The 27948-nt window shown below is 37.5% G+C and overlaps 1 protein-coding gene across 2 annotated transcripts in view; it reads right to left on the reverse strand.

The window, feature by feature from the left end:
• LOC124161226 (adenylate cyclase type 8-like) overlaps positions 1–27948 on the reverse strand; it is a 425580-nt gene that overhangs the window by 15081 nt on the left and 382551 nt on the right. Inside the window, exons 3-17 of one of the 2 annotated variants that reach the window (XM_046537495.1) lie at positions 26498–26660; positions 21175–21476; positions 19654–19843; positions 17862–18043; positions 15634–15826; positions 14077–14226; positions 13845–13924; positions 13161–13310; positions 12222–12358; positions 10302–10395; positions 8299–8628; positions 4565–4876; positions 3503–3600; positions 2736–2940; positions 103–1004 (exon numbers count right to left, since the gene is read on the reverse strand). In XM_046537495.1, coding sequence (XP_046393451.1) covers positions 103–1004; positions 2736–2940; positions 3503–3600; positions 4565–4876; positions 8299–8628; positions 10302–10395; positions 12222–12358; positions 13161–13310; positions 13845–13924; positions 14077–14226; positions 15634–15826; positions 17862–18043; positions 19654–19843; positions 21175–21476; positions 26498–26660 — 3488 coding nt within the window. Of the gene's footprint in view, positions 1–102; positions 1005–2735; positions 2941–3502; positions 3601–4564; positions 4877–8298; positions 8629–10301; positions 10396–12221; positions 12371–13160; positions 13311–13844; positions 13925–14076; positions 14227–15633; positions 15827–17861; positions 18044–19653; positions 19844–21174; positions 21477–26497; positions 26661–27948 lie in introns of both variants that reach the window. The other variant, XM_046537494.1, reaches the window with a different exon arrangement.

Raw genomic sequence — 27948 nt, forward strand, 5'->3', positions numbered from 1 at the left:
GGCAAGGCCGTGTGTGTTTACTACTTGCAGATCTATTTTCTACAAGTCATGCAATTAACATTAAAATTCTTCAAAGAGAAAAAAAGACAATGAATAACATACCTTTGTGACACTACAGCATTGCTGAACACATCAGGATATGCCACCAGGATGAGGGAAGCGTAGACCGCAAACATGATCACCCCTAGGAGCGTCTTTATCAAGTAATGCAGCCTCAGACAAGTGGCAAGAGCCACCAAACACAAAACCCACGTGAAAACAACATACTCGGGGTGGTCACAATCATTCAGACTAATGTCACTCTCTCCGCTCCCATTTGGCTCCGTTGTGTTGTCGGTGGATGAACCATTTGGGGAGGTGTCGTCCGAGGACGCAGTTTCAGTCGTGGAAGACAATGGCGATGGCTTCGAGTCCTCGTTGGACAGGGACATGACTGTTTCAGCATTTCCGCCTTCAGATTTCCCTTGCCCATAGCTCCTTGAGGTCCTCGACACAGAAGAATGCTTGGTCAATGCACCCGGAGAAAAATTCTCCAGAGGGTGCGGTGGAGGAGAGGATGTATTCGTCCCAGTGGTGCAGACACCTCCACCCTTTGAGCAAGACGGAGAATTGATGGATCTCTTGGCGAAGCTGAAGTTGCGATGAGGGGAGAAGGCCTTCATGTACGTTTGCGTGAGGGCGAGTGGAGAGGGCAGCAATGGAAGACCGTGGTGCCGATGCGAGGAGGAGGCGGTGAGGGAGGCCGAGACGGAGGAAGACAAAGACGAGTGTGGGGATGACGAATTAGACGAGAGGGACATGGAAGCCACCACGGAGGAGTCTGAGTTTGCCGAGGAGATGAGCGTGGGGGCAAAGAGGAGGGAGAATATCGTTTGGCTGAGGGAGTGCGAAGGGTTCGGTGGGGGCGGAGCCAACAAGGCGTGGTCCGTCACTGTGAACGCGGATTGGTTGGCCTCTGCTTGGTTATCCATGCCGGTGCTTCCCGAGTAGACTGGACACATTACCTATAGAGTATAAAAAGCATCCTCTTACTTCAAATTGGGAAAGTATTGTACTCAATTATGTAGGTACTGTCTGTAAAGAAAAGCAAGACACCCACGCTTGAGGAGCTCTATCGTCTAAACAAAGGAATCAATTCCAATGCAACAAAAAGCAAAAGATAGAGAATTTATTTTTATGTTGGATCATTTACTTCAAAAAAATTTCATACTATTTCCAGAACTTAACTTTTCCTATAAAGGTACCAGTTTTTGGCACGTAAAATCATGTTGCCCAACTTGAGTGCTTGGTATTCCCTTAGTTTTAGTTTTTCATAATTTGGAATTTTTATACAAGAAAGCCAGGTCTATTATTGACAAACCATAGGAAACAAATTATTTATTCCTCGAAAAATGGTAGATTTGTAATAAACAACAGAAATCTCTGCTAACTTCGAAACCAATGGATCAATAGAAAATTGATTGGTACCAATGTATACTGTACGATGAATTGAAGACTAGTATTTATAATATTTACATTAAATATCACTAATAAAGTCAGTACGAGCGTGATGCACCCGCTCCCAGTGGGCTTCCCCCGCTCTTTTCAATGCTGGTCCACAGAGGGATAGGCATGTTTCTAATATTAAAATGTAGAAAAAAAAGGCAAGGTCTTATGTACAAATTTAATTGGAATGTTCATGTACAAATTGAGGTCAGATGGCCTCTTTAAACACAACATTGGAAGTAATTACACTATCCTCTGTTAATATTTGTTTAGCGTTTTCCTTAATATTTACAAAAATACTTTGAAAAGATCTTACCCTAAAGAATGCTACATAAAGTTGGCCATGAGAGAATACAGGGTCAGGCAGGAATAAGCCAGCTCTTTGCAAAGTCTGACCCTGAGCCTTGCTAATAGTCATCGCATAGGAAACCTTAATGGGAAATTGTCTGCGGGTCAAATTAAAACGCATGGTGGGATCCGACGGCATTAACTGTATTCTTGGGATGAGGACAATCTTGCCGGAATTGATTATTTTTTTTAATCGATTATTTTTTTTTTAATTTTTAAAAACCAATTTTAGGAAACAATAGCAATATTTAGGAAGTAAGATATGCCGTCGCATGTCCTCTTTTGCTCTCTTTGCATTTTGGTACCTCATTTGTAGAGTTTGGTTGCGTATAAGTTGAGAAAAAGGTATCTATACAGTAGAAATAATATAGAGGATTGCTTAATATTTCTCTAAATGTTTCTACACTTTTACTGGCAGGTCTGTCGTGGGAGAGGGAGGAGAAAAGAGGCACGTAGTTACCACGGACTCGGCCAAAGCAACCAGAGGTCAATATTTTTTATGGCAATAAGTCAAATATTTTTTCATGGTGAACTTCATCCTCGGTGTATTTAAAACATGTAATGCCTGGTGCAATTTTAAAGTATTCAACAACCAGTCATATGATTTGAAATTCAAATTTAAAGTGTGGATAGTCTTGACAGTGACCTAAGTGGTGGAAATATTTATTTCTGTGATTACCAATGCACTTTACAGAAGGTTATCTTTAAAACAACTTCCTCTAAGCATAATCTATGAGCTAAATTACTTGTTGTAAGTACATAGGATTTTGCTTCCGATGGCAGTGATATCTTTTGCAAAGAATTATGTCTACAATTTGAAGAAGAACACTACCTATTTAGAGGAATGTGAAAAAATACTCTTAAAAGGAAAAGGCTAAACTATGTACCTTCCATCAACTTACCAAGCTGACTGATGATGCTGTAGACATGAGGGCAATGACGAAGCAAATGAATAATGTACGACTGCCCCTATCATGAGCTAGCTTCGATGAGGCCTTTTGCAACCTCAGAGGGAGGGCTTTCGGAAATTCCTCCGCCATCACAAGAATGAGAGACAGTCCCATTCCAATTGTTGCTCCACAAAGAGCACTCATCAATAAAGCTGACCTAAAAATGAACAAAAATTTGAATTAGTACTTTGCATCAAAAAAAGTAATGGCTGCAAAAAAAAATTCAATGAGTTCGCTAAAAAATTCTTAGATGTTATTTCTGATAAATATTGTGTATATTGTTGTAAAACTCAAATTATTACTTTTTAAATGCTTATGAGATTGGAGATGGCCAGGACAGAATTAGGTACTTCTCATTTGCATTGAGTTGATAAGGAAGCAATGGTATTGAAACACTTTTTAATAATAAGAGCTGATAACCAAGAGCAAGAATCAACTCATATATGGTAAAATATGCCAAGAGAATGATAATAAATATATTAACTATCTCTTTTTATTATCTGTTTGGGCTTTCTCTTTCATCCAGGCAGATAATAATAAAAGTTGTGCTATGTTTTCATTGTTGTTTCTCCAAATATTATCTGACTTTTTTGCAATTGTATCAACATTCTCATCAGATGAAGATAAACATTATAAGCCAAGAGTAATAGAAATAGGTACCCACCCATGTATTTAGTATCAATAGAATGAATAAAAAATTTAAAGTTTTTTCACTTTACCTTGGAAGAATGATTGCTTGACAGGCTACCACTATCATCCAGAGAATAAAGCAGCAAACCATATTTGATTTGAACATGTCTTCTCTAAGCTGGCAGAACTAGAAAAATAAACAATATTTCATGTAGAACTCATAGCATGCAAATTTTAGAAAAAAAATTACCTTAAATTTAGGCTCTGTATCTGTATCAGAAATTTAATCAATTCCTTAAGATTAGACAGAGGTGGATTCCAAACATTCAAAACAAATAAGAATATGTACTCATAACTGGATACCTCTACATAGTACCAAACAGCTGTGCATACAAATACAGTAGATCCCTACTCTATGGTATTAATCTGTCCACCAGGATGATTAATGGTAAAAAATCAATAAAAAAAAGAGGACTACCATGAAATCTACTTGGCAAAAAAGTGGCTTTTTTTTACATCAGTATCTGCACATTCTTAGGTATGAAATAGAGAAAGTAAATTAGTACATACTTTTTAAATGTAATGTCTAAAGGGCACTTATGATCACGATTTAATGCTGTGAACTGCCAGTCAATATCAGTACCTTTATAGCATGCAAGTATGTATTATAAGAAATGAAAAAATAACCTGCATTTTGCTGTACAAAAGGTGTTTAATATATAAATTATAAATAAAATTTCATTAGTTATAATATACATACGTTATGAATATTATGAAATGCATGTAAATGATATGCAAATATTTTACACCATGTACAGTGAATTATGCATCATATGCTACTGATTATATTACAATATGCCAGTGAATAATAATCTGCTGTAAAAATTACTGATATCATAGTAAATAAAATTGTATGCACATTTTATAAAACATCTTATAACTATTGTATAAAAGAAATATTACATCCCATCAATGTATATTTTCATGGCTTATGATATAGCTTAAGCTATATTTGGCACCTTTTATGTACTATCGATAGATGGCTCATATTAAGAGTTCATAATGTGGGGTGAACAGAATTGGATTCATAATATTTTCAGCACTGACTATCAAATTAGTCAGGATTCTTACAAAATATTACTAATGCTTACTTTTGCTTCCATCTCCTCTTCATTGAACTGGAGTGTCCATGGATTGACGTTGGCATCCCGCATTCTCTTGTTTGAGTCGATCTCTATGTACTGGTCTATAATTTCGTCAACCTCTTCGGCCATCGTGAGTGGTCCCCCCCTCTCCCCACCATCGCCACACCTGCGTCTCTGGCTCGCCCTGCATGAGCCGTTTAGGCGGGACAGCTTCGGCTTGCTCCCATTCTGGTCCTCACCATCGTAGTCATCATCATCTTCGTCCCCCTCCTCCATCTCGAATGGGTCATCGTCCAGATCAAGAGCCGAGGAGTTCAGCTATTAAAGGGAAGGATGTTATATTTACTTAAACATAGAGGAGGATGCACGTTACAAAATAAGCAAGTCGTGGATACTTTAAAGAGCTTCTGCTTTAATCCCATCACCATTACAAGTTACATTTTCAACTACCGGAACCGGAAGTCCCCCGACCACATATTAACAGCGTTGCCAACTCACACACACCACACTCATGCTAGCCAACCTACGAGACTGGCTACAACACCTTCCCCTTCATAGATTAAGGTGTTGGTGCCTTCTGTACTAAAAGAAAGATTAAGACTTGAGCTAGAACGGCTTCAAGCCAAGATGGTTATTTCTAAATTGGAAACTGTAACTGGTAATGAATGGATCAGTAATCTTGTTATCACTGAAAAGCCAAATGGCGACTTGCGTCTTTGCCTAGATCCAGTGGACTTAAACAGGGCCATTGTTCGCCAATAACGCACAGCGTTGCCAAATCACACACACCACACTCATGCTAGCCAACCTGCTAGATTGGCTACTACAAAGGACATGATGAATGACGAGTTTTGGTTACAAAGGCTTTTGATGAGAGAAAGGTAGAGAAATGTAATGCCCTCATCCGTAGGGTTGCCCCCCCCCCCCACAAAAAAAAATTTGGCTACCTGTGATACATCTGCAGAGGAGACCACCAGTCCAGGAGCACCAATCCTCTGGCACCCTTTTCTTCCATATACATACATAATTTCATTTCATAGCATCTGGCAATGACCAAATATAAATCTCAGCATTATGCAAACAGAATATATAGCTGAATTAATAAAATGCATACAAATTTAAACGGCTCCTTGATATTCAGGAATGTAAATTTTTGTAATTCTAAGCATAATTTTGGTTTTTACAGCAATTTGTATGGTTTTTGGCGAAACTAACCCCATTTTTCTACTTGATGATGCAATGTTAATCTTGGACAACCAGTATATTTGCGATAAAGGATCTGAAATGCATGCCTGGTGATGTCTGCTGTTGGAAAAATTGGACACCTGCTAGCACATTGAATACAGATCACGAGAATCATCAGTATTCCTGAGCCATACGTAAAGGATGGATAACGAGAATTCTGGCTGTTGACTCCTTTCATTTATCCCATTTTGACTTATTTGTGCTTTGAGCATATGTAATGGGCAATTATCATAAAACAATATAATTTTGCATATGTTATGCCCTTAAAAAAGTCAGCATATATTTTTTGTTTAAATAAAGTCAAGTATTCGAAGTGGCTATTTTCTTGCATTTTTGTCTCACCAAAAAGGATTACCAACATCATACCTGAGTTCAAAAAGTACAATAGTTCCATTGAAAATTAGTTAAAAATTAGGAACAATCGCACTTTAAAGAGAAGAGCGCATATGTGTTCAGGCTTAAATACCGTATAAGCGCGTGTAAGAGGCGCACCTTTTTTCCCAGACATTGCAGCCGAAAATGGGGGTGCGCCTCTTACACAAACTTCTTATCTTCCCCCTCCCCTTCCCCGGTCGCAAGTTCAAGGGGAGCTGAGTGGCCTTGGTTTTCAGCGTGAGTCAGTCATCTGAAACCCTGGGTCAAAATCAAGCGGCAGGCAGGGGAGTTTTTCCCTTAATGACGTATTTTAAAAATGCTCCTGTTTGAATTTTTTGCAAGCATCGCGCCGTCACGTCGGTATCCCAGAGGCTATTGAATCGGGATCGGGAGGGTCGGTATTGAAAAGATCGCGCAGGGTGATTCACTCCGGAGCGCGCGCTAAATTTATTGCCACGAGTTGGCATCCCGCGGCATTTATACTGCATATAGTAATATTGGTGTCAAAACCTGCGGTTTAAAAAATTCGAACGAGTGTGCTCATTGTTGGACTTAATGGTGGATAAAAGAAATCGGAAATGCTTATAAGTGAAGAGCGCTGAAGGAGAGGTCGAGGGGAAGGAGCGCGCTCCCTCCCCTCCGTATTTAAAGCTACGAGGCTATGAGCGAAGGAGCAAGGGAAGAACACGTCCGATCTTGCATGTGACGTCGTTGCCTTAAAAGCGAAGGGGCGAAGGCGCAGCAATGTGATATACGCAGTTTGCGTTGCCTGAAGTTTCCAGTCCGTCTCGTCTTGTTTGAATGCGCTAATGCTACGCTTGTTTCTTCCGAAATTGTGCTGTTTGGACTATGTTGAATATTAGTAGCCTTGTTTTAGCTATAGATCTTTGTGTCAATCAATTATTGCTCAAAAATCTTAAATGCTATCAGATATGCGTCGCGTTAGGTCTAATTCTTTTTAGAACCTCTTGTGTGTCATACAATTGCTGAAAGATATCGAGATATCTTCGAGCTCAGAAGGTGACTTACCTAGCATTTGACCCCCAGAAACTCGGAGAATTGAACCTGGTAGACCGAAAAAGGTCAGTTGGTGAAATGGGGTAGGGATGAAACACGTTTCCATTGTTCCCCTGTAACTTGATATTTTCCTGTGGAGTCTCGGAAAGGAAAAAAACGTAGAGGCATTGGCTGATGGAGAGCCGAGTGTAGTTCCGTTAGGCCCCTTGCACACGCACCGATTTTGGACGGCCGGTAAAATATCGGCCGATATTTTACCGGAAGAGCGATTCTTGCACACACGCCGGATTTTTACCGGTCAAACGATAACTTGCTATATTTTTGAGCCGGCGCAGGCGATCCACAATGACAATGGCCGGCAGCTAAGCGGCATTTTGCCGGTGCCGGCGTGTGGTCGGTACGTGTGCAAGCTCCAATGCTCTCCAATTGTTCACTATTGGAATATGAACGGCCGATATTTTACCGGCCGTCCAAAATCGGTGTGTGTGCAAGGGGCCTTAAATCTACGACGTGGTTATTATCCTACGGCGCTGAGATTGCCCCGATTGTTGTCCAAGCTCTTGGGAAGGTTCATGCTATGTGCCTGTCGTGTTTTGCCTTAAAATTTTCCGCGGTTGCAATTCTATTGCAATACTCCTGTGAGAGCTTTTAAACAAAATTGTTCGTGAGTAGGACAAGCAACGTAGAGCGATGGTGTATGCGAAGAGAGGAACGGAACTCTTTCTACTCCATCTTATGCCGCCGCAGTTAGCAAAATTTCCACTTTCAAATAGTACTGAAAGAGGACATTTCGATAGCTGTGGAAATTCCTGGCATACGCCTGCAACACCGCACTATAGGATAAAAAAAAATTTCGCAAAATTTTTTCTTTATAGCTTCGATCCTCAAAATAGTGGTGCGCCTCTTACACGTGTGCGCCTCTTAAACAAGCTTATACGGTACCTGCCGGAATAGAGGGGTATGAGGGTTTTAAACACTCCCGTATGCAACATCTTAAAGACATATTTTTGTGAACATTGAGTGCAAAATTAATTTTAAAAAATCAGCCTCATTTAGGTTTCATTCACCCAAAAACCTGTTTTCTATCAACATCTGAAACTTACATTTTCAAATGGGATTTCAGGAGTCCACTCAACATTTGCTTCTTCCTCAAAACCGCTCCCACCGCCACTGCTGTTGCTTTGGTTGCTGGGCCCGTGGGTGATGTGGATTTGAACTTGCGCTACAGCTGACGAGTTTGCCCGACTGGCTGCAGCTGCTGCCACGTTATTCACTGCATTCTTGGCCATCACTGCGTGGGCTGCTCCTGTCTTCTCATCCTCCGACCACAGCCGTGGCCTCGAGTATCGTCCTCCGTTACCTCCTGCTGGTCTCCTTGGCCTCGGGTGAAGAGGCTCCACTTGCCTCACCAGGAATGTTTCTACACCATGGTCCTGGGTCAAGTGAAAGAAAAAAGGCTTGTTGAATATACATATGTAAAGGCCGTTTTACACAGGGCATGCCCTTGCGATGATTAGCACTGGAAACATGTTGAAACACGGCCCGACACAATTTTGATTACATCTTCGTACATAAATAAATAATAATAATAATATTTATTAACTTCATTGGGATAATCATCCATGAGTTTCGTCAAGATAATACAGCATAAAATACTAACATATAATAAAATACGATACAAACAAGCTATACAAACACACAGCTATCAGTGGGATTGAGGTCATAGGTTAATACACAACACTGGTTAAAAACTCATTTAGATTGTAGTAGCTCTTTTCAATTAACATATTTTTCAGTTTGGCTTTGAATTGTATTGATGAGGAAATGGAACGGATGGTGATAGGAATCTTATTGTACACAGTGGCAATGGCAATGGTGGGGACCTTTTAAACAGACCCTGTAGGAGTATTGGAGGGTGTGTATGTTGTTTTTGGAGCATGTGTTGTGATTGTGTAGGTTGGCGTTAACAGGCAAATTCAGATTGCGTAATGAAGTGCCCAGTGTAAAATGGCCTATAGAGCCCCCTTTTACCATGGGTTCAACTTTCAATGGATTTGACATGATTTTGAGCTGATATTGCATGTTCTTTTTATAATTTCAAATTAGTAATACTAGTAATACATATTAATGTTAAATATTGGTTTACTAATATTTTCAATACTCATAATCCAGGATACATATTTCATTTATATTGGCACTATCATGTACACTTAATGGATTGGTACTAATGCTCTTTATCTTGACTCCTCATCCACTGTCGTACCCAGGAATTTTGTTCAAGGGTAAGATAGAGGGGATCCGGGGTAAAATTTTTGAAAAACGACTAAATGAAGGGATTTGTACTAAGTGGAGGGTCATAAACTAATTTTACTCTTTTCATTACTGAAAAAAAAATTCATTTTTCAAAGAAATCTTTTGTAAATCTATGATTTTTCAATTATTGTATTATCTTTTATGATGAAGCAAAGTGCATGCATAATTGTGTTTTTATATTTTGGGTGAGGGGAGGGGTATTGTTCAGACCTCACGGACCCCTCCCCCCCACTACACCACTATCATTATACAAAATTAATGCCAATTGAATATGTGATGGAATTCACTTCATAATCTGTCCTCCTGAATAGATTTAATTTGCAAAGTGGAGGTCTCCTGCGCTAAAATGTCCAAAAAAGGAAAGTAAGATGCACATTAAGCACCTGAGAATGGGCATGTCTACAGTGTGTACCCTGACATTGATGCGCTATCTCTAGGGAGCACAAAAGTAGCCTTGAAAACCCTTACGTGCTATGAAGAGACTTAAATTTTGCCAAAATATAGAACCCCTATCTGGAGTTTAATCTATAAATTATGGTCAGTCTCAGTGTGATAAACTGCTGGCCTTACAAAATAAATCATTCTCACTGATTGTGAATTGAGGATACAATGTCCTTCCCCAGCCCACTATGACTATCCCATCAAAGTAGTTTTGGTATAAAGAACATGAAAGTATGTACTGGCAATCTTATGGCTAAACACATGAGAACCATTTTAGTCAAGCCAGCACTCAGTATTCGGAAAATAAGCACTATTAAGAAACACTCTAAATATCAAATATAATTGTAATTACCCTGAGATATGGATCCCGTGTTTCTCCATTACCAGGTTCAACATCATATGCATTGTTGAGGCAGTCCAAGGTTGCTTTTGAAATGTGAACACGCCTAAATGAGAGAGATTGGAATTAGGCAAAAAATAAAATGCAGACTAGTATTCATTACTTTGGAAAAAATCAAGTTAGTAACAGGAGCAGTGCCTAGTATTCCATTGTAATTTATGAGATCCTCTATGATAATGTTAAAATATTGAATTTAGGCTATTATTTTGAAATTTTCAGGGTAGGTACCTATCTAGTGTTTCTTGTAAACATTTTCCTGCATCTCAAATATAAATTTTTTATAAATAAGTAAATAGTTATGTGATAAAGTTTACAAATTTGAAATGCAGTTAGATGTTGATAATGGCCTGCTCTGTATATGACCTGGAAATTTCTGGATGATAGCCCAAGTATTGTTAACACATTCAGCCCGGAGCACGTCAATTGACGTGGTCTTGTCCAAGCCGAGATATGGAGCAAGTCAATAGGGTAGTTTCCGTCATCAAAGAAAATGAAAGGCATTGATTGCAATTTACTACACAACATTAGTGTATTCATAATATACAAATTATTTGGTTCTAGAAATCCCAGTTTAGACGAATGGAAATGGTCAATTTTAACTGGATTTGAAAAAGGCCAGATTGGTGCCCATGCGATGCCACTCCACGTGACGTCACAGGGTAGTTTCTATAAGAGTAGATAGGAGTTTTACATCATCTGAGATTACCAATCCATGCATGAGGCACAGAGCTCAGGGAAATATCTCTTAATAATCACCTATTAAAACTGCATATGGTTGGAAAATTTTCCTTTGTTTGATAAGGTATTAATCTATTAATAATCCTTATTTAAGCAAAGTGCTACCTGCTAGCAGGGCACTCTGCTACCTGCTAGCATCCTGCATACATCTTCGCTCCAAAGTCACCTCACATGGCGGAGCCAGGAACCAGAATGACGTCACACGGGCTTCTCCCAGCATTCATACTTAGCCGTCGCATTTTCACGTGCTTGAAAATTTTCACTTTTTGTTTGAATGCGAAAAAAAGAATTCGTCATTTAAAAATCTAAAAGCGTTAAATGAATACTCCAGGAGTAATAATCTTTCGATTTTTGCAATAAAAAAATAATAGGAAACCACCCTATTGACGTGCTCTGCCGGTCGAGCCGGGAGCCCTTTTTCCACCTCCGCATGTGACTAATATCCACTTCCGAGTCTTCCGATCGTGTGCATGGCCTTCAGCAAGCTTCCCTCCTTCGACCCGTGTGCGCTGTTTGTAAATAACAGTATTTGAGCGGAAGCTATGGCGCGAAAACCTCTCCCTATTTTTCTTTCTTATTTTATCAGCCAATTCTGATGACTTTCATGAAAATAGGGCCTGCATTGAATGTGTTAATGTGGAATACATGCATCAGGGGCGCAGCTAGGAATTAAGGCTGGGGGGGTTTAGGTGCAACTAATACCGGGGTGTGTGGGGGTATGGAATACCCACCAGGATAATTGGTAGGTGCAAGATTAAGAAATTGCGGAATTTTAAGGTAAACAGTTCAAAATGGTGAGTTTTACGGCTTTCAGAGATTTAATTAATCCTTACACTCTTCTATAAGTAATATTTAACCAATTAAGTAAAATGGATTAAACTTAAAAATTTATCTGAGCTCTTGGGGGGGGGGGTTTAACCCCCAAACCCCCCCTCGCTGCACCAGTGACATGCATCACCCAACAAGACTGTTCAAATGGGAAGGAAGTATAAACTATATAGGAAGGAAGTATATGTATGTACTGATATGATGGAAAGGAAGATATCTTCTCAGTAATTGAGTGAAGGTAGGAGACCAGGCATAAAAGAATGCTGGAATGCTGTCAGGAATGGAGCACAAAGAGAAATAGCTCACCCTGGGATTCCTCCTGATTCAAGATGGTTGGCCAGAGTGACATCATACGACCAAACATCAAACTGCCACTTGCGTAATCCAAGCACTCCACATAGGACTGAACCAGAATGGATCCCTATTCGCATGTTCAAATCTACCTGCAAAATGCACTGGAAATTAAAAATTCTAGAACAGTTAATAATTTCTCAATTGTTTACATAGAAAATTTTCACACCATACAAATTATGCACAGAAATTCACAGAAACTGGTACCTACCTATCACAAAACTGAAACACAAATTACATTCAGTAGAACCTCAATATAAAGGACACAGATAAGTGCATCAAAATTTTGCAATTACGAACAGTTCTATGCAGTCCTGACAAAAGTTTCACTAATTACCGTATTTATCTGAATAAAGTCCCCCCTTTTTTTCCAAAAAAGCCCGTGGTAAAAATAAAGAAGGGACTATATTCCTACAGATTTTAAAAATTTCTTCCCGAAAATAAAGCCTCAACATTAGACTATATTTGGAGAAATATGGTATTATGAAATTTCAAAATTATGAATGAGATTAGACCTAAGTCAGTCTGACGTATATCTGTCCGGAGTTGTGATCATAACAACTGAGAATTATCTCTCTCATTTCCAAATTCTGGCCAATTGGACCAATGACCAAGTCATCGGAAGATATTGAGTTCGCTGTACCCTGTGCTCTGTTTGTTATGTCTGTGGGTTTGAATAACATGCTCTATGTCGGATGCCACAGTACTTATTATCTACTTCACAAGAATGAGCCAGGACCAGGGATATATTAAAGCTGTAGATAACATCAGCATCGAAAAGTCTACCATGAGCAAGGTTTGATGTCAAAATCATATAGATTTATTTTTCAAATTCCATTTATATAGATTAGAGTCAATCTCACAACAATTTTTCTAAAAGATCAATGAACTCACTTGTGTTCGATGACGAACGGCTTGAATAGCTTTTATCATGTGGAGCCCCATCTCCACGGCACAATGGGCATGATCTTCACGAGCCTTTGGAAGCCCAGATACACAGTAATAGCAATCTCCTAAAAGCTTGATTCTTAGGCAATGGTTTTCCTAGAAAAAGAATTCAGAAGGTTAAATTTATTCATAAAGTAAAATCTTAAAGTGTAATTTCACCATATACTAATTCCTTCTCTGCCTGAATAATGTTGAAATTCAACTTAATCTTTTGGTTCCCTCTTTAATCATTTTAGGAAAACACTACTTCTCAAGTTTTTTTGTGACTATGTATTTAAACTATATGGACTGGGTGGTTTTAGAGGCTTTGAGCGCAAAAGTCGATGACAATTTTGATTGGCTTATTTTTAATTTTATATTTCAGGTGAGAGTGTGGTATTAAATATACATATGTATTTAACTGTATCACACTCAGGTACATTCCAGGAGAAAATTTATTGCCAGCCTAGCCAGACCTGGGAACTGTCTCAAAGAACTATAATTACTTGTAGTTATAGCCTGAGTATGATGGACCTATCAACTTATTTTCAGCACCTAAAATGAGTAATAAGTATGTACATAAATATTGTAACCAGTTTAATGACAGTATTACATATGTATCTCTTGGCACAATATCAGGTAAAAACTTACAGCTGCCAATTTGTCGAATCTGGCAAATAAATCATTTAGCACCCTCACAAGTTCCTGGGCGCTGCACTGACTGGCAAGAGCTGGAAAGAAAAGGCGAACACATTTTATCCACTGTGCATAAAAGACTCTAAGATGCTGAGGTGACAAAATAAAAATACACCTGAAACACTGAGAGATATAAAATACACACAAAAAAATACACCTAGGTAATAACGGAAAATAATTCTCAAACCTGTGAATCCTTTGATATCAGCAAAGAGAATGCTGACATTTTCATATCTATGAATATATATTCTGTGAAACTGTGATGGAGTGAAAGCTCCTTTTTCTTCTTCCTTTGCAATGTCACGTATAATTTCTTTGGCAACAAAATCAGGTAACACTGTAAAAAATTGAACACATAATCAGTACTTGTGATAAATTTATGTTCAACACTAAGTAAATGAAATGTATTGATTTCATTTTCCAATAATGGAATCCCCATCGTAAGGATCCCCCAGGAAGAGTTCCCTCAATAATAATTCCCCTCCTGAAATCCCTGCTGGAAAAGTTATTGGGGAGAACCTAATAACAGTAAAGAGCAAAAACAAAAATCACTGGGATATTCAAAGTATATCCAGAACTTTTTCAAAACAATGAAAACTATCCTCAATTTTTTTCTGTGGTGAATTTGTAATAATTTTATAATGATTTGATATAAGTGTAGAAGTATGATGCAAGAAGTAAACATTTTTATTCTTGTTACTAAAACAACTCAAAAAGTAACAAAAAACTTGCAAGGTGATTGTACAAAATACAAATATTTTCTGGGCAATCCAGGGAGTTATGGGAAGTTTATTTTTATGCCTTAGCCAGCTATTTTGCACCAGTAAACAAGGCAAAGAAAGCAGGCTGAATGTGACAAAAAAATGATGAAAATAATGTACCTGATATTCTTATCTTCAAAATCGATACCACCACTGCAGAAACGCTCAACAATCGCCCATTGAATCAAATCCACTCATCTAGATAGCCCTTATAGTACTAGATGAGCGGATTTGATTCGGTGGGCAATAGGGTGGTTTCCTATTATATTTTTATTGCCTAAATCAAAAGGTTATTACTCCAGGAGTACGTATTTCATGCTTTTAGATTTTTAAATGACGATATCTATTTATCGCGATTAAATGAAAAGTGAAAATTTTCAAGTGCGCGAAAACGCGACGGCTAAGTATGAATGCTGGGAAAACTCCGTGTGACGTCGTTCTGGTTCCTGCTGCCACAAGTGAGGTGACCTTGGGGTGAGGCTTTGAGCGCTGATACGACGCAGGATGCTAGCAGGTAGCAGAGTACCCTGCTAGCTGGTAGCGCTTGACTTAAATAAGGATTATTAATACCTTATCAAACAAAGAAAACTTTCTGACCTTAGGCAGTTTTAATAGGTGATTATTAAGAGATATTTCCCTGAGGTCTGTGCCTCATGCATGCATTGGTAACCTCAGACGATGTTAAACTCCTATCTACTCGTATAGCATCTAGGTCCCTGTGACATCACGTGGAGTGGCATAGCATGGGCGCCAATATGGCCTTTTTCAAATGAGGACAAAATTGACCATTGCCATTTGTCTAAACCGGTATTTATAAAACCAAAAAGTTTTGTATAATATGAATACACTAATGGTGGGTAACGAATCGCAATCAATGCAAATGCCTTTCGTTTTCTTTGATGAAGGAAACTACCCTATTGTTGAGCATTTATGCAGTGGAGGTATTGAAATGCGCAAGGGGTTCTCGGCATATGAATACCAACCTGAGAGCAGGAGTTTCTCTTGCCGATCATTCTCCTTTTGAGTTCTGTAGCGTGTCTCAGTGGAGCGATGAGTTTCAAGGAACGCTCGTCTCTGGCCTCGGTCAGTTAGGTACTTGGTGTACATCCCGGCAAAATTGACAGCACCATATAAGAGGGTATTGGCAAAGACTTGTCTCAAAACACAGCTGACATCCTAGTGTAACAGACAGAATGGAGAAAAATCAACTCAGAAATAATTAGAATACACCTGTGGTAAGTACCATAGGCAGATAAGGGGCATTTGATAAGGGACACGGGGGCACGTGCCTCTCCCCCCAGATGGTTAAAATATAGACAAGATTTTTAATATGGTTATCATTACGTTTGTTTTATTTTGTATATTATGGAGCCTTAATCACTTAATTAAATATTAATAACTTTCATATCAAAATAAAGAGAATATGTTGCACAGTAATCGTTATATGTATGTATTTTGTTTTTAATCTCAAATATGAAAAGATCTGTGAGACCCTTGTGCCCCACCCCCAGAAAACATTCCTTGATCCACCCCTTGTAGGTACATTTGATTATGCTAGTTAAATGATAAATAATTATCCATAAATCCAGACTCACATGCTGATGAAAACAGTGACGGAATAAGAGACTATGGTCAGTTTTTCAAGAGGATTTTTGGAGGGTGTTTCATGGAAATCCTCTGAAAAAGTTGATGAAGTTGGCTATTAATGTTGGAGATTAATAATTGATTGGAGGTTAAAAATTAATCAGAAGGAAATTCCTTTGCAGATTACAAAGACCCTATTTGAAATCCTCTCCATATAGATTGTTGCGAAACCCAACAAATCCTGCTGAAAGTCTCTTCATAGAATTATAAAGTGTAACCAGCACCTTTTAACTAGACACAACAGAAAACTCATATCAAGTCTCTTGGAATCCCCTATACACTACCTAATGAAGACCCACCTACTAATCAACTCCTCCTCACAGGAAAGAGGATCGGAAAATAATCCCCCACTTATTGGACAATCCAAGTCATGGCCGTGTTAATTTTCTTGGGGAAAAAATATGCATGGCACCCAGAACTGAGCCACATACCGTTAAGCTATCTGTGTTCCTCGATTGCCATGCCAATTTTACTGAGATTCATGGTATAGTATGGGGTGTGCTCACAAAATAGCAGGAACTAAATTTTTTGCAAGTTTGGAGAGAACAATTGAAATTTTTTTAAAAACATGTTGGTATACATGCCCCTGAAGTATGATAAAATATTCAGCTGCGTTCATTGTTTACTCTGTCTGTGGCCACCGCTAATGTTAGGTGTGTTTTTATGTGCTCGGCAATTTTCGACTCACACTTCGTTGCTTGTTCTCTAATTTTTACCAAAAATAATGTGGTAACAATGCCCCAGCCTCCATATTTGCTAGACATGGCTCAATGTGGCCTTTTCCTATTTCCAAAAATAAAGAGAATCTTAAAGGGTCATCGTTTTACAAGCATAGGCGACATTAAAAGCTGACAGAGCTACAGGTTACCCCAGAGATCCAATTTGAGAAGTGCTTCGAGAGTTGAAAGAAGTGCTGGCACACGTGCATAATATAGTGGGGACTATTCTGAAGGCTACAAAGTTAATGTAGACAAATAAATTCACTCAATGCCTGAATTTTCAAAAAAGACTGTGAAAGTCATACCACATCTATTGCATGCATCACCTAAAAGGTTGGTTTTACTCAAATTCTACACGTAGATGAAATTATTATGAAATAATAAAAGAACAGTATCGCATTGCGGCTAAACTTGTGAACGAACGACACCTATGGCTGTTTCCGTTTTAAGGCTTGTTTTCTAGGGAGGATCATTTTAGTATTTTATTTCCTTACTGTAAAAATTGTCCTTGGGATTGTTTTTTTTGCAATTCTGCTTAACCAAGGTACAAGTGCCCGGGAATCAATTCCGTTACAGTGTTTGACAGTTTCTATTCAACATAGGGCACCAATACATGTAAAACCGTATTGCGACTGCCAAGTCCAACAATATTTTCCTGATAAGACGGGTTTCTGCTTAACTCAGGTCCTGCTAAAGGTAGGTTTCACTGTATTTATTAAAAAAAACTATAAAGGCATTATTTTCTGAACATAACTCATATGAGAACTGGAATCTCAAGTTAGGTACAGATAATTTATTGATAATTTTTTCTACAAACTGGTCTTCAGTTCTGAGTGTGTTGAGCATACCTGTTCATCCTGGAACTTGTGCACGCAGGTGATGATGAGGTGAATTGCAGCTGTGGTGGAGCCAGCCATGATGCACCAACGAAGTGGCAAAGGGAGCATGGCAAAGGTGACAAACACAATGAAGAGGATGTACCACACTAAACTCTCACTTTCGCAGAAACCAATGCCCTCTCCCACAAAACCTGAAATGGTCACGAAACGAAAGGAAAAATTGAATACATAAAAAAATCAAGAATTAAATGCTGCCATCAATCCAAATATGGATACAAAATGAACGGAGGAAGTTGTAAATATATTTGGTTAAAATATTCTCTCACAAGGCTGAGGACCAAGGTAATTTTTACACTACATATAATTTCAATCAGAGTGAAGTTAAAGTTCCCAGATGGGTTAATTATGTCCATGAAACAGAGATAAAATATTCTAACATCCTTGACTACGTCCAACTGAGGGAATTATGGTAAATATTTATGTATTAGCTTACAAGTACTAGAGCTAATTGGCGGGAGAAGGATAGTGGCCCCTGCAGCTAATATCTTGTGCTTAAGGCCTGTGGTGGACATTTTAGCTTCAGGTGCCACCACAATCTTCATGCCAAAAAATGTTCAATGCTTATTCTTGTATAAATGTGTTAGGTTTCATAACTTTAAATTGTCTACTGGGGGCCATGTACACAATTCTATGGTCAGTTGTCAGTTCATTAGATGGTCACATCAACATAATGGAGGATAGCCACCTGGCTGAGGTCTTTGCCCTGGGACCCTGAGCCCTCCACATACCCTGTTAATGCCACCAGGGTATGTGGAGGCTAGTGCCAGGAAGCCGCCGTGAGAAAGAGATGTTCACAGAAAGGCATCGGAGAAGGACTTCCATGTGTGAGAGAGGATAGTGCATTGAGAGACACATCTGTATCATTTATCATAATAAACGTGGTTGAATTTACTTTCATGTAATTTATTGAAGTGAGGTTGAGTACCAAGCTATCCAGACCCCTTCAAGGGCAAAGGGAGTTGGACTAAATGAGTTTAGATTTGGACAAATTCTTCAGACATCACAAATAAAAATTTGCTCAGTGCCAGGAGGCCCAGAGAAAGGAACTATATCATCCCTTACCCTGAATAAGTGAATTCCTTGTGCCTATGGCTATCTGGGCCGAGCTCTATCCTCACCTATCCAAACCAATATTCAAGCTGAAGAACTGAGTGAGATATCAATTTGAAGTGAAGGCATGCTTAAATTATAAGGACAAAATGCCTTCATTTTGAAAGCAGAGAAAAAGGTTATTTTCATATTGTCCTCTGTAGTACAGCAAAGATCATTCACTCGTTCAGTGCTTCAATATGAAAGTTAGATTGAAAATATGAGGCCATTTGAGATGCATTCAGGATAGGAGGCCAGTTCCTTTCCCTAGGCTTCCTTGCTCTTGGAGCATTTTTGCGTGGGGGTATCCTAAGGATTAATGTGGAATTTGAACCTGTGACCCTTCAGCCAGTGGCCAAAAGCTCTTCCTGCAAGTTGTTCAATTATGAAAATGTCAAAGGTGTTAATCTATCATTATGTTGACGTGATCATCAAATTTACTGACAACTGACCATAGAATTACATATGTACTATGGCCACTGATTGATGATATAAGGTTATGAAACCTATTACTTTTATACAAGAATAAACATTGAACATTTTTTGGTATGAAGACCAATGCTCTGTATTGATTATCTGTTTCATATGATCCCTATAAGCATGTACTTGTAAAATAGCAGCACTCATTCTGTTAGGGCCATACAATCCTTACCTTGGGTATTGAACAAAATCCAGGTGAACAATGCACCCCAGTGTAAGTAGTTGTTGGCAAAGCTTTTCCACCAACCAAGAGCACACACAAGAATATTTGCGGCCATTGTGCACGTTGTCCATGCAATGCCCTTTGGTTGAACACCGTGCCAACTCTTCCCATGCGCCACAAATGCAACAATTAGAGCTATCTGCAAGAATGATTCAATTACAGGCAATTAAAATTCAGCCAATTTTAATTATTAAATGAACTTACAGATATATAATAATACAAATATAATATTTTATTGCTCATAATGTCTTGATTACACCACCATAGGACTTGTCAATTACATGCATAAAATCTTCCCAAGAGTAGCTTGCAATAAAAGGTTAATCACATTGATATTTTGTTTACAAGATACTCTTCAATGGTGTAAAAACAATTTTTTCATAAAAAATCTTAGATGATCTTTTAAAGTCATATATGCTTTTAGTACTGGAGGAAGAGCATTATGTATATTCTTGACTAAAGCAATAATCTTGGCATTAATGATAGAGTTGAAACTTGTGCAGGTTGACAAAAATACCCTTCATCCTTCAAACCCTTATTATTAGGTACATTTGCATACTCTTGGTACTCTTGCCATCAAAACTTTGGTCTTCTTGCCATCAAAAGAAGGACCAAGAAGAATGACAAGGAAATCTGCTTGGTATTATTTAGATAGAGCAAGGTGTTCATCAGAATGAAACTGGTGTAATTTATAAATTACTGCAAGGTCATTAGTCCCTTTACCTTGTATTCAGCTCCGGCTAAGAAGTTTTGCCTAAGCTGAATGACTACATGTTCATTTGACCTGATACCTGTTGGTATTTTCATCTGACCGCATCGACCCTGGTGGTTGCTTTGTAGCATTTGTTTTTGAATTGCTTTTATTTTGGTGTATCGCTACTTCTAGAATTATGCACGAGTGTGCTGTGATAGCATGTGGGAGTCCACGATTACGTGAAGTGTCTTTTAAATCCATTTTTTATTACCCGATCCTTGAATAATCTCAACAATATCCAGAAAACTGTGAACACTGCGCATGTTGGAATAAAAGAATATAAACCCTTCAGTGACAAGAAAAATGATATTTTTGGACCTGCTTGATGCATACATCTAATTCCAGCATCTCCATGATGTAAATATTCGCATATCAATGGCTAAGTTCTAACAACACGTCTTCATCTCAAAATATGGCCGGATTGAGACAGGTACCTTAAACAAAGTGTAATGACATTAAAAAAATAAAATTCAAGCAAAAAACAACTCTTTGTTTGCAAATATATGCTTCTATTTCAGTTTTATGAATTTTTGGTTTTTAATTTCAGTGTACAATGGAAAATATAAATAGTTTCTTCTGCTCTCCTGAAAAGCTGCTATTTTTGAGATACATGTTGTCAGAACTTAGCCATCGATATGTATTTTCAAGAAGACCAAGGCCGCATCACTGGCTATAGCCTAGCCTATCATTACAGTGACTCTATTTGATGTCCGTACCTTGAGTAAGAGATCAACTATATTCACAATAATGAGGGACTTCTGCCGCTGCCTGTGGGAGTATCGCTGGTACGCCATCTCCAGCCTCTTCTCTCGGAATGAGTTGGTGAGGGAGGGGAAGTATATTCCCCTGTACACCATGCCACGCTTGAACACAAGGCTTGACTCGAAGCCCAGCTCATCTTCTGTCTCATCCAGGCCAGCGCCACTCTCTGCTTTGGCAACACCATCCACTGGTGCTGCACCCGCCCCGTTCGGCTTGACACCTTCCGCACCATCGGTACCAGTTGCCTCTCCATCGCCTGAAATAAAAAATATAACTCAAAATAAAGACACTCTCAGCCAGTGGTTCTACCCAAAGGTTTATTCACATCAGTAAGGGTAGAGTTCACCTCAAACTAATCCACAGACTAATAAAAATCATGCATTCAGGTTAACTGCAACTTTATTTATCTAGTGAACTCTGAAGTTTGGTTTAGCCTGTGAAGTTCTTCCTTACATAACAGTCTGGTTCATAGAAGAATTTAGTATATAATAAATTATCCACAGGTGGCACTTGGCATGGGATTTCAGTACCCAAAACGTCCAAATGTGGCATTTATCAAAAACATTTGCAAGGAACGAACTGGCTACATAAAGACTTGGGAGTAACTTTTGACGAAAAATATACATTCATACCTCAAATTGAAAACTTAGCGAAATCGGTATAATAGACATTAAGCTTTATGATAAGAAGTATGATTAGTTTTCAGAATAGTAAAACAATGTTAATGTTATATATGTAATACCCTAATTAGGTCTCAACTTGAAAAAGGAGTAATTGTGTGGTCACCATTTGCAAAGAAATACATTGATTTGCTGGAATGGATACAAAAACAATATCTTAGAGTACTTTTCAACCAGGGAATATAAAGTATACCCTGTGTACAAAAATTATAAATCTTATAAAAATCTGATACATTTTTATGGACTTGGGTCACTTTCTGCAAGAAGGAAGGGCATAAGGTATAAGTTTTTAAATGAAACAATGAAGTAAGGAAAAGACAGAACAATCCTCCACAAATAAAATTTTTATGTTCCACAATTTAATCAAAGGTACTAGCAAACCTTCTTTGTTCCATTTTTATAATCAAAATGCTGTTGTAACTCACCACTCATAAGAATGTGTAGGAAATACAACACTGTGTGTGAACAGTTAGATTTATCTTGGGATAAAAATGTATTTAAATCCCAGATAAGTATCATAATTAAAAATAATGCATTATGATGACCTACAAAGCATGCATTGCTGTATGTTATTTAAAATTTTCTTTGGAAGATTATTGTAATGGTTGAAAATAAGAGTGAGTTTATACCTTATTTTTATGTTTTTGATATTTCTTTTGCAAAAATGTTTTTGTAATGCAATAACAAGTTTTTTGAAATAATCATTGGAATTGTTACTCTTTGTATTGAAAAATGTTTTCCCTTGGGTTAATGGGGAAACATAAAATAATAAAAAAAATAAAAATGAACATGAGAATTAGCATGTAGTGTGTTCCATTTGAAACCAATGGGAAAATCAGCGTGAAATTTTGCACAGTACGTCGTCATAGTAATTTTTTTATCGATAATTTGTTAGCTCAAACCGTGGATCATCGAGGAAGACGTTTCAGGATGACAAATAAAATGCTTAAAATCTATCAAATTTATTAATTTTTGTTTGTCTTTCACTCATCACAGTCATTCTGTATCCAATTTGTTCTTTTCTCGTTCAACTTTAGAGATGTAGAAATTAATTTTGATGATATTACTGCGGTTTTGTGTTTTCGTGTTTTGTTTGCAGTTTTGAAATTTAATCATTTGAGGGAGCAGAGATAAAAGCAAAAAAATGTGATTTCTGACAGAGGGTGTATCTGAGTACGTATTATCCTTGACATTATGCAACACGCGCTCACACCAATGCGTGCCGGGAAGCAGAGATTCCGGGTGTTCCTTAATCTACCTATGCAACAATGTCATTTCTTGTAGACAACATACCCTGCAAAAAATAGGTATATCCAGTATTTTCCTCATTGCTAACACACATCAGAGTCGTGTATAGAAGTGGAAAGACAGTTTACCTTGATATTACGATAAGGAGAGTCAGCCTGCAAAGCAGGCAACAGGTATGGAATAGAGAAGTGAACTTTAGACAAGGGATCGATGCAAGACACTACTCAAGTCAATTTCAATAGCGTGTGCACGGCAGTTAGTTGCTAGCTCTGCTCAAGAATGATAGATGACATTGAATACCTGTTATGTTAATTTTTTTGAATGCCCAGAACTATTAATCCAATTTTTCACTCTGGGCTTGATTTAAATTTTAGCTATTTTTTAAAACTGAAACGACCTTTAGACAATATCTGTCAAAGATTTCGAGTGGGTTTGAATCCTTAAAATTTCTATTGCCTTGCCACAGCCATTAGATTTTCAGTGTCGGCACACACGTGCTCGCTATGGAACACTTGCAGAAACGTTTTTAGGCGATATTTTATGCAGAATAACCGTAAAAAATTCCTATTTCTATCCTTATAAGTAATGTAGACAGGTGGAATACGGTTATGAAAACGTTGCACCAGAAAATTTTCAAGCATAAAAGAAAGGTCCGAGCATTCAGAGTTTGAGTAAAAAGCTTTCCCGTCGCATTAAAAGAAAAATATAGCTGAATCGATGAAGGAAACAAATTTTACTATCAGCTTTTGGCCTTAATCAATATAGAAGTAATGCAACCTTATGAATAATGAAAAATCATAGAAACAGCAAAACGTAAGACTCATAAACCATCCATAAACAGAGTGAAGTCATTATTTTAATCTGATATTACAATCAAACAGGAAATAGAGGTCTGCATATCATAATCCACGAAAAAAAGACGCTAATTATTTCATTACTTAAATTATTATCTAGAGAGATCATAGAGACGTAATACCTTATTTGTTAAAAATTTCATAAAATATTGCGTGTCAGAATGTCAAGCTGATGTGAACATACAATGTAGAAGTATGAACAAAAAAGTCAAACCCATTCATCACAGCGATTCAAAGGTCACAAACGCTAATAAGCATACACTCTATCAGTGGCTACATCATCTATCAGAAACATATATAAAAGCAATAGCCTTAAGAAATCTCAACCTCATGGCAACCAAGCAAGCAGTTAGACCTTATTGGAAATATTCCAGTGAAAAATATTCAATTGAACCCTTCAATAGGGTGGTTTCCTATTATTTTTTTATTGCCTAAATCGAAAGATTATTACTCCTGGAGTACGTAATTCACGCTTTTAGATTTTAAAATGACGATATCTATTTTTCGCGATTTCATGAAAAGTGAAAAATTTCAAGCGCGCGAAAACGCGACGCGTAAGTATGAATGCCGGGAAATCTCTCCGTGTGACGTATTTCTGGTTCCCGCTGCCTCCCTGTGAGGTGACCTTGAGGCGAGGCTTAGCGCTGATACGACGCAGGATGCTAGCGGGTAGCTGAGTACCCTGCTGGCTGGTAGCGCTTGGCTTAAATAAGGATTATTAATACCTTATCAAACAAAGGAAACTTTCCGACCTTATGCAGTTTTAATAGGTAATTATTAAGACATGTTTCCCAAGGCTCTGCGCCTCATGCATGCATTGGTAACCTCAGACAATGTATAACTCCTATCTTCTCGTATAGAAACTAGGTCCCTGTGACGTCACGTGGAGTGGGATCGCATTGGCGCCAATCTGGCCCTTTTCAAATGAGGATAAAAATGGACCATTGCCATTCGTCTAAACCGGTATTTCTAAAACGAAATAATTTGTATATTATGAATACAGTAATGGTGGGTAACGAATCGCAATCAATGCCTTTCGTTTTCTTTGTTGAAGGAAACTACCCTATTGATAAGTGACAAATATCAATTGATTTTGTTTTCAATTGAAAAATTTCAATTGAAAAATTCATTTGAAATTTGTCACTTTTTAATTGAACGGTTCAATTGAAAAAAATTACAAATACACAAATTATTCCAATATGTTAAACTTATCATTCGGTAGGATATACTTAAAATCTAAATTTCACGAATCCCGAATTCTGAATAAATAAAATATGTAAACAGAAATTAAAGGTGAAATATTTTTAGAATCAGTGCAATAAAAAATTTAATTGGGCTTTTCCACATCTTCCATCACTTCTCACAATCATGAATAGTTATCAAAAAGCTGTATAGTTTTGCCATGATTATCAGAAAAACAACTATACCATGAGAGCCACATCCTTTACCAGTTCTAACAACGTTGAATAGTTATCGAAAAGCAAACGTGTTTCCGTGATTAGCGATAACAACTGCACCAACAAATATCTCACACGTCTTTATCTAAGAAAGACTTCTTTGAAGTACTAATAAATTTAATTCTGGTTGTGCATTAAGCCAACATAACGTGTGTTTCAAAATAGAAACATGTCACTCATGTTTATACAAGAACACGGGGATTTCACTTCACACAAAAACAAACCTGCGTGATACACACTACTCCGACAATGCTTGTAGTTTTGTTTCGGCGACGTAACGCACATAAGCATAATTTAGTTACATAAATATGCTTAAATTTTAAACACAAATATTAGTATAATCGCTCAAAAAACTGAAGGCAAAAGTTACATTACTAAATGAACACACTAAAGCACAACAATCACATCAAGACTTTCACTACATCACTGAAGAGACACACGAATGACCTAACACAACGCTGTGGGGATGAAGCACAGGTTGAATGACACCGATATTTAGTCAACCATGTGCAAGTAAACATATGAATAACGGGATAACAGTATTTTTGAATTCAATTGAATATTTGAAAATGCAATTGAATATTTGAGAATTCAATTGAATATTTGTAAATCCAATTGAATCTTTTCTTCGAATTCAATTGAGTTTCCTAATTTTCAATAAAATAGTCGTACTTTCAAATATGGAAGTTCAATTGAATTTTTGGATATTCAATTGAATACAAGGAAATTCAATTGAAAATTGGCATATTCAATTTAATTCAATTGGAATTTTCAATTGAATTCGAAGAAAAGATTCAATTGAATTTGAAAATATTCCATTGAATTCTCAAATATTCAATTGCATTGTCAAATATTCAATGGAATTCTCAAATATTCAATTGTAATTTTCTATTGAATAGGCTGATTTTTATCCAATAGGGGAGTAGCAATTAAAATGACTAATAGGATATGAGACATCAATGAGGAATTATCTTATTTAAAATAAATTATTTTATTACAATGTAATAATAATAAGTAAAAATATATTGAATACTATACCGCTTGGAGTGGTGACGTGGTTCTTGACTTCCTCTGTCTTTTTCACGTTGGTTCCATCCCCCGCCGGGTCGACAGTGGCGCCCGTCAAGAAAGTCCTCAACGCGATATCACCTTTGCCAAACGAAGAGTTGCTCTCTGGTGGGTAGATGCGGAACTCAGGGGACTGGAAAATATAGATTACCTGATATTAAAGATATAGTAACATCAACGTATACAATCAGAACTAAGCGGAGCTGATGATGGTGAATTTTCGGGTTGTCAGCCGAGTGAAGGTGTTGATAGATATTGCTGTTTGCGGTGTAAATTCTGCGTTCTGCATCAGGATGACGTATTCATATGATTGAACACCTTTACTTGAATGAGAACTCCAGACGTCTCTATCACCATGGTTTTCTCGGAAAAACTATTGTTACAGAAATCAAAGCAATTGATTGGTGAGATAGAAGGGAGTAGCTGCTTCATTTCGGCTCATTTTTTTCAACCTGGAAAAATTTCTATGAAAGACTTTCATTTGAAGATATGATATAGTATCCGATTAACATAGAATAGAATCCAACCCAGAAAAACTATCATCAATGAGCTTAGTCTCACAAATTAGGGTACTATGCAGTTTTTTTCCCACGAATTATTGGTTCAAAATATTTCAGGAGGAAAGGCACCAATATCAAGAGGCTGCAGTAATTTTAGTGAAGTTCCGCAGCCGCCAATATTAAATTTAGGGATACGAAAGTTCTGTTGGATTTGAATTTTGAAAGAACGCTAGGCAGAAAACAAATCTAACGAGAAAAATGTCATATAGTATCTAATGATACCATAAATTTGACAGTACCACGTATTTCAAATTGTATTAATGAATGGCTAAGCCTTAGAGTCCATAAGGGTAGCTATAGTAAAATTATTGTAAAACATATCTTTTTTCCTTTTACAATTTTAGTTCAAAGCATTCATAAAAGATTTATCATTGGTATGAATAAAAAACAATTTTTCGTTATTTGCGTAAGAAAATCTAAGTATAGTACTTGCAACAAGTTATCAAGGCACAAAAAATGCGCTGTTTTTGAGATAAAGTGCTCATTTAACCAACAAAATATCAGAACATTGAAGCTGGGTGCAATTTTTACATTTGTTAATATTGAATTGCGAAGCAAATGTAAATTTATTTCATCCAGTGTAATAAAAATGGTTAGCTAGGAATTAAATAAAATACGCGCTTTGACCAAAACGGACGAGGAACAAAAGTTTGATAACAAAAGTAAGCAATTGCTGTCAAAATTCCAGGAATAATAAATATCTCAAGCAATGTTTAAAAATAAAATTGAAAATTCATTCCGTTGACAAAAATTTGGAAAAATTAATTCGGTCATAATTCTTGTATGCCTGCACTTGAAGAAAACCCCCATTGAGGGGATGCGAGGGGTGATTTGATTTGCGTAATTTGACTCGGATTGACC

The sequence above is a fragment of the Ischnura elegans genome, chromosome 6 (genome assembly GCF_921293095.1).
Source record: "Ischnura elegans chromosome 6, ioIscEleg1.1, whole genome shotgun sequence".
In the NCBI taxonomy this organism is placed as follows: domain Eukaryota; kingdom Metazoa; phylum Arthropoda; class Insecta; order Odonata; family Coenagrionidae; genus Ischnura; species Ischnura elegans.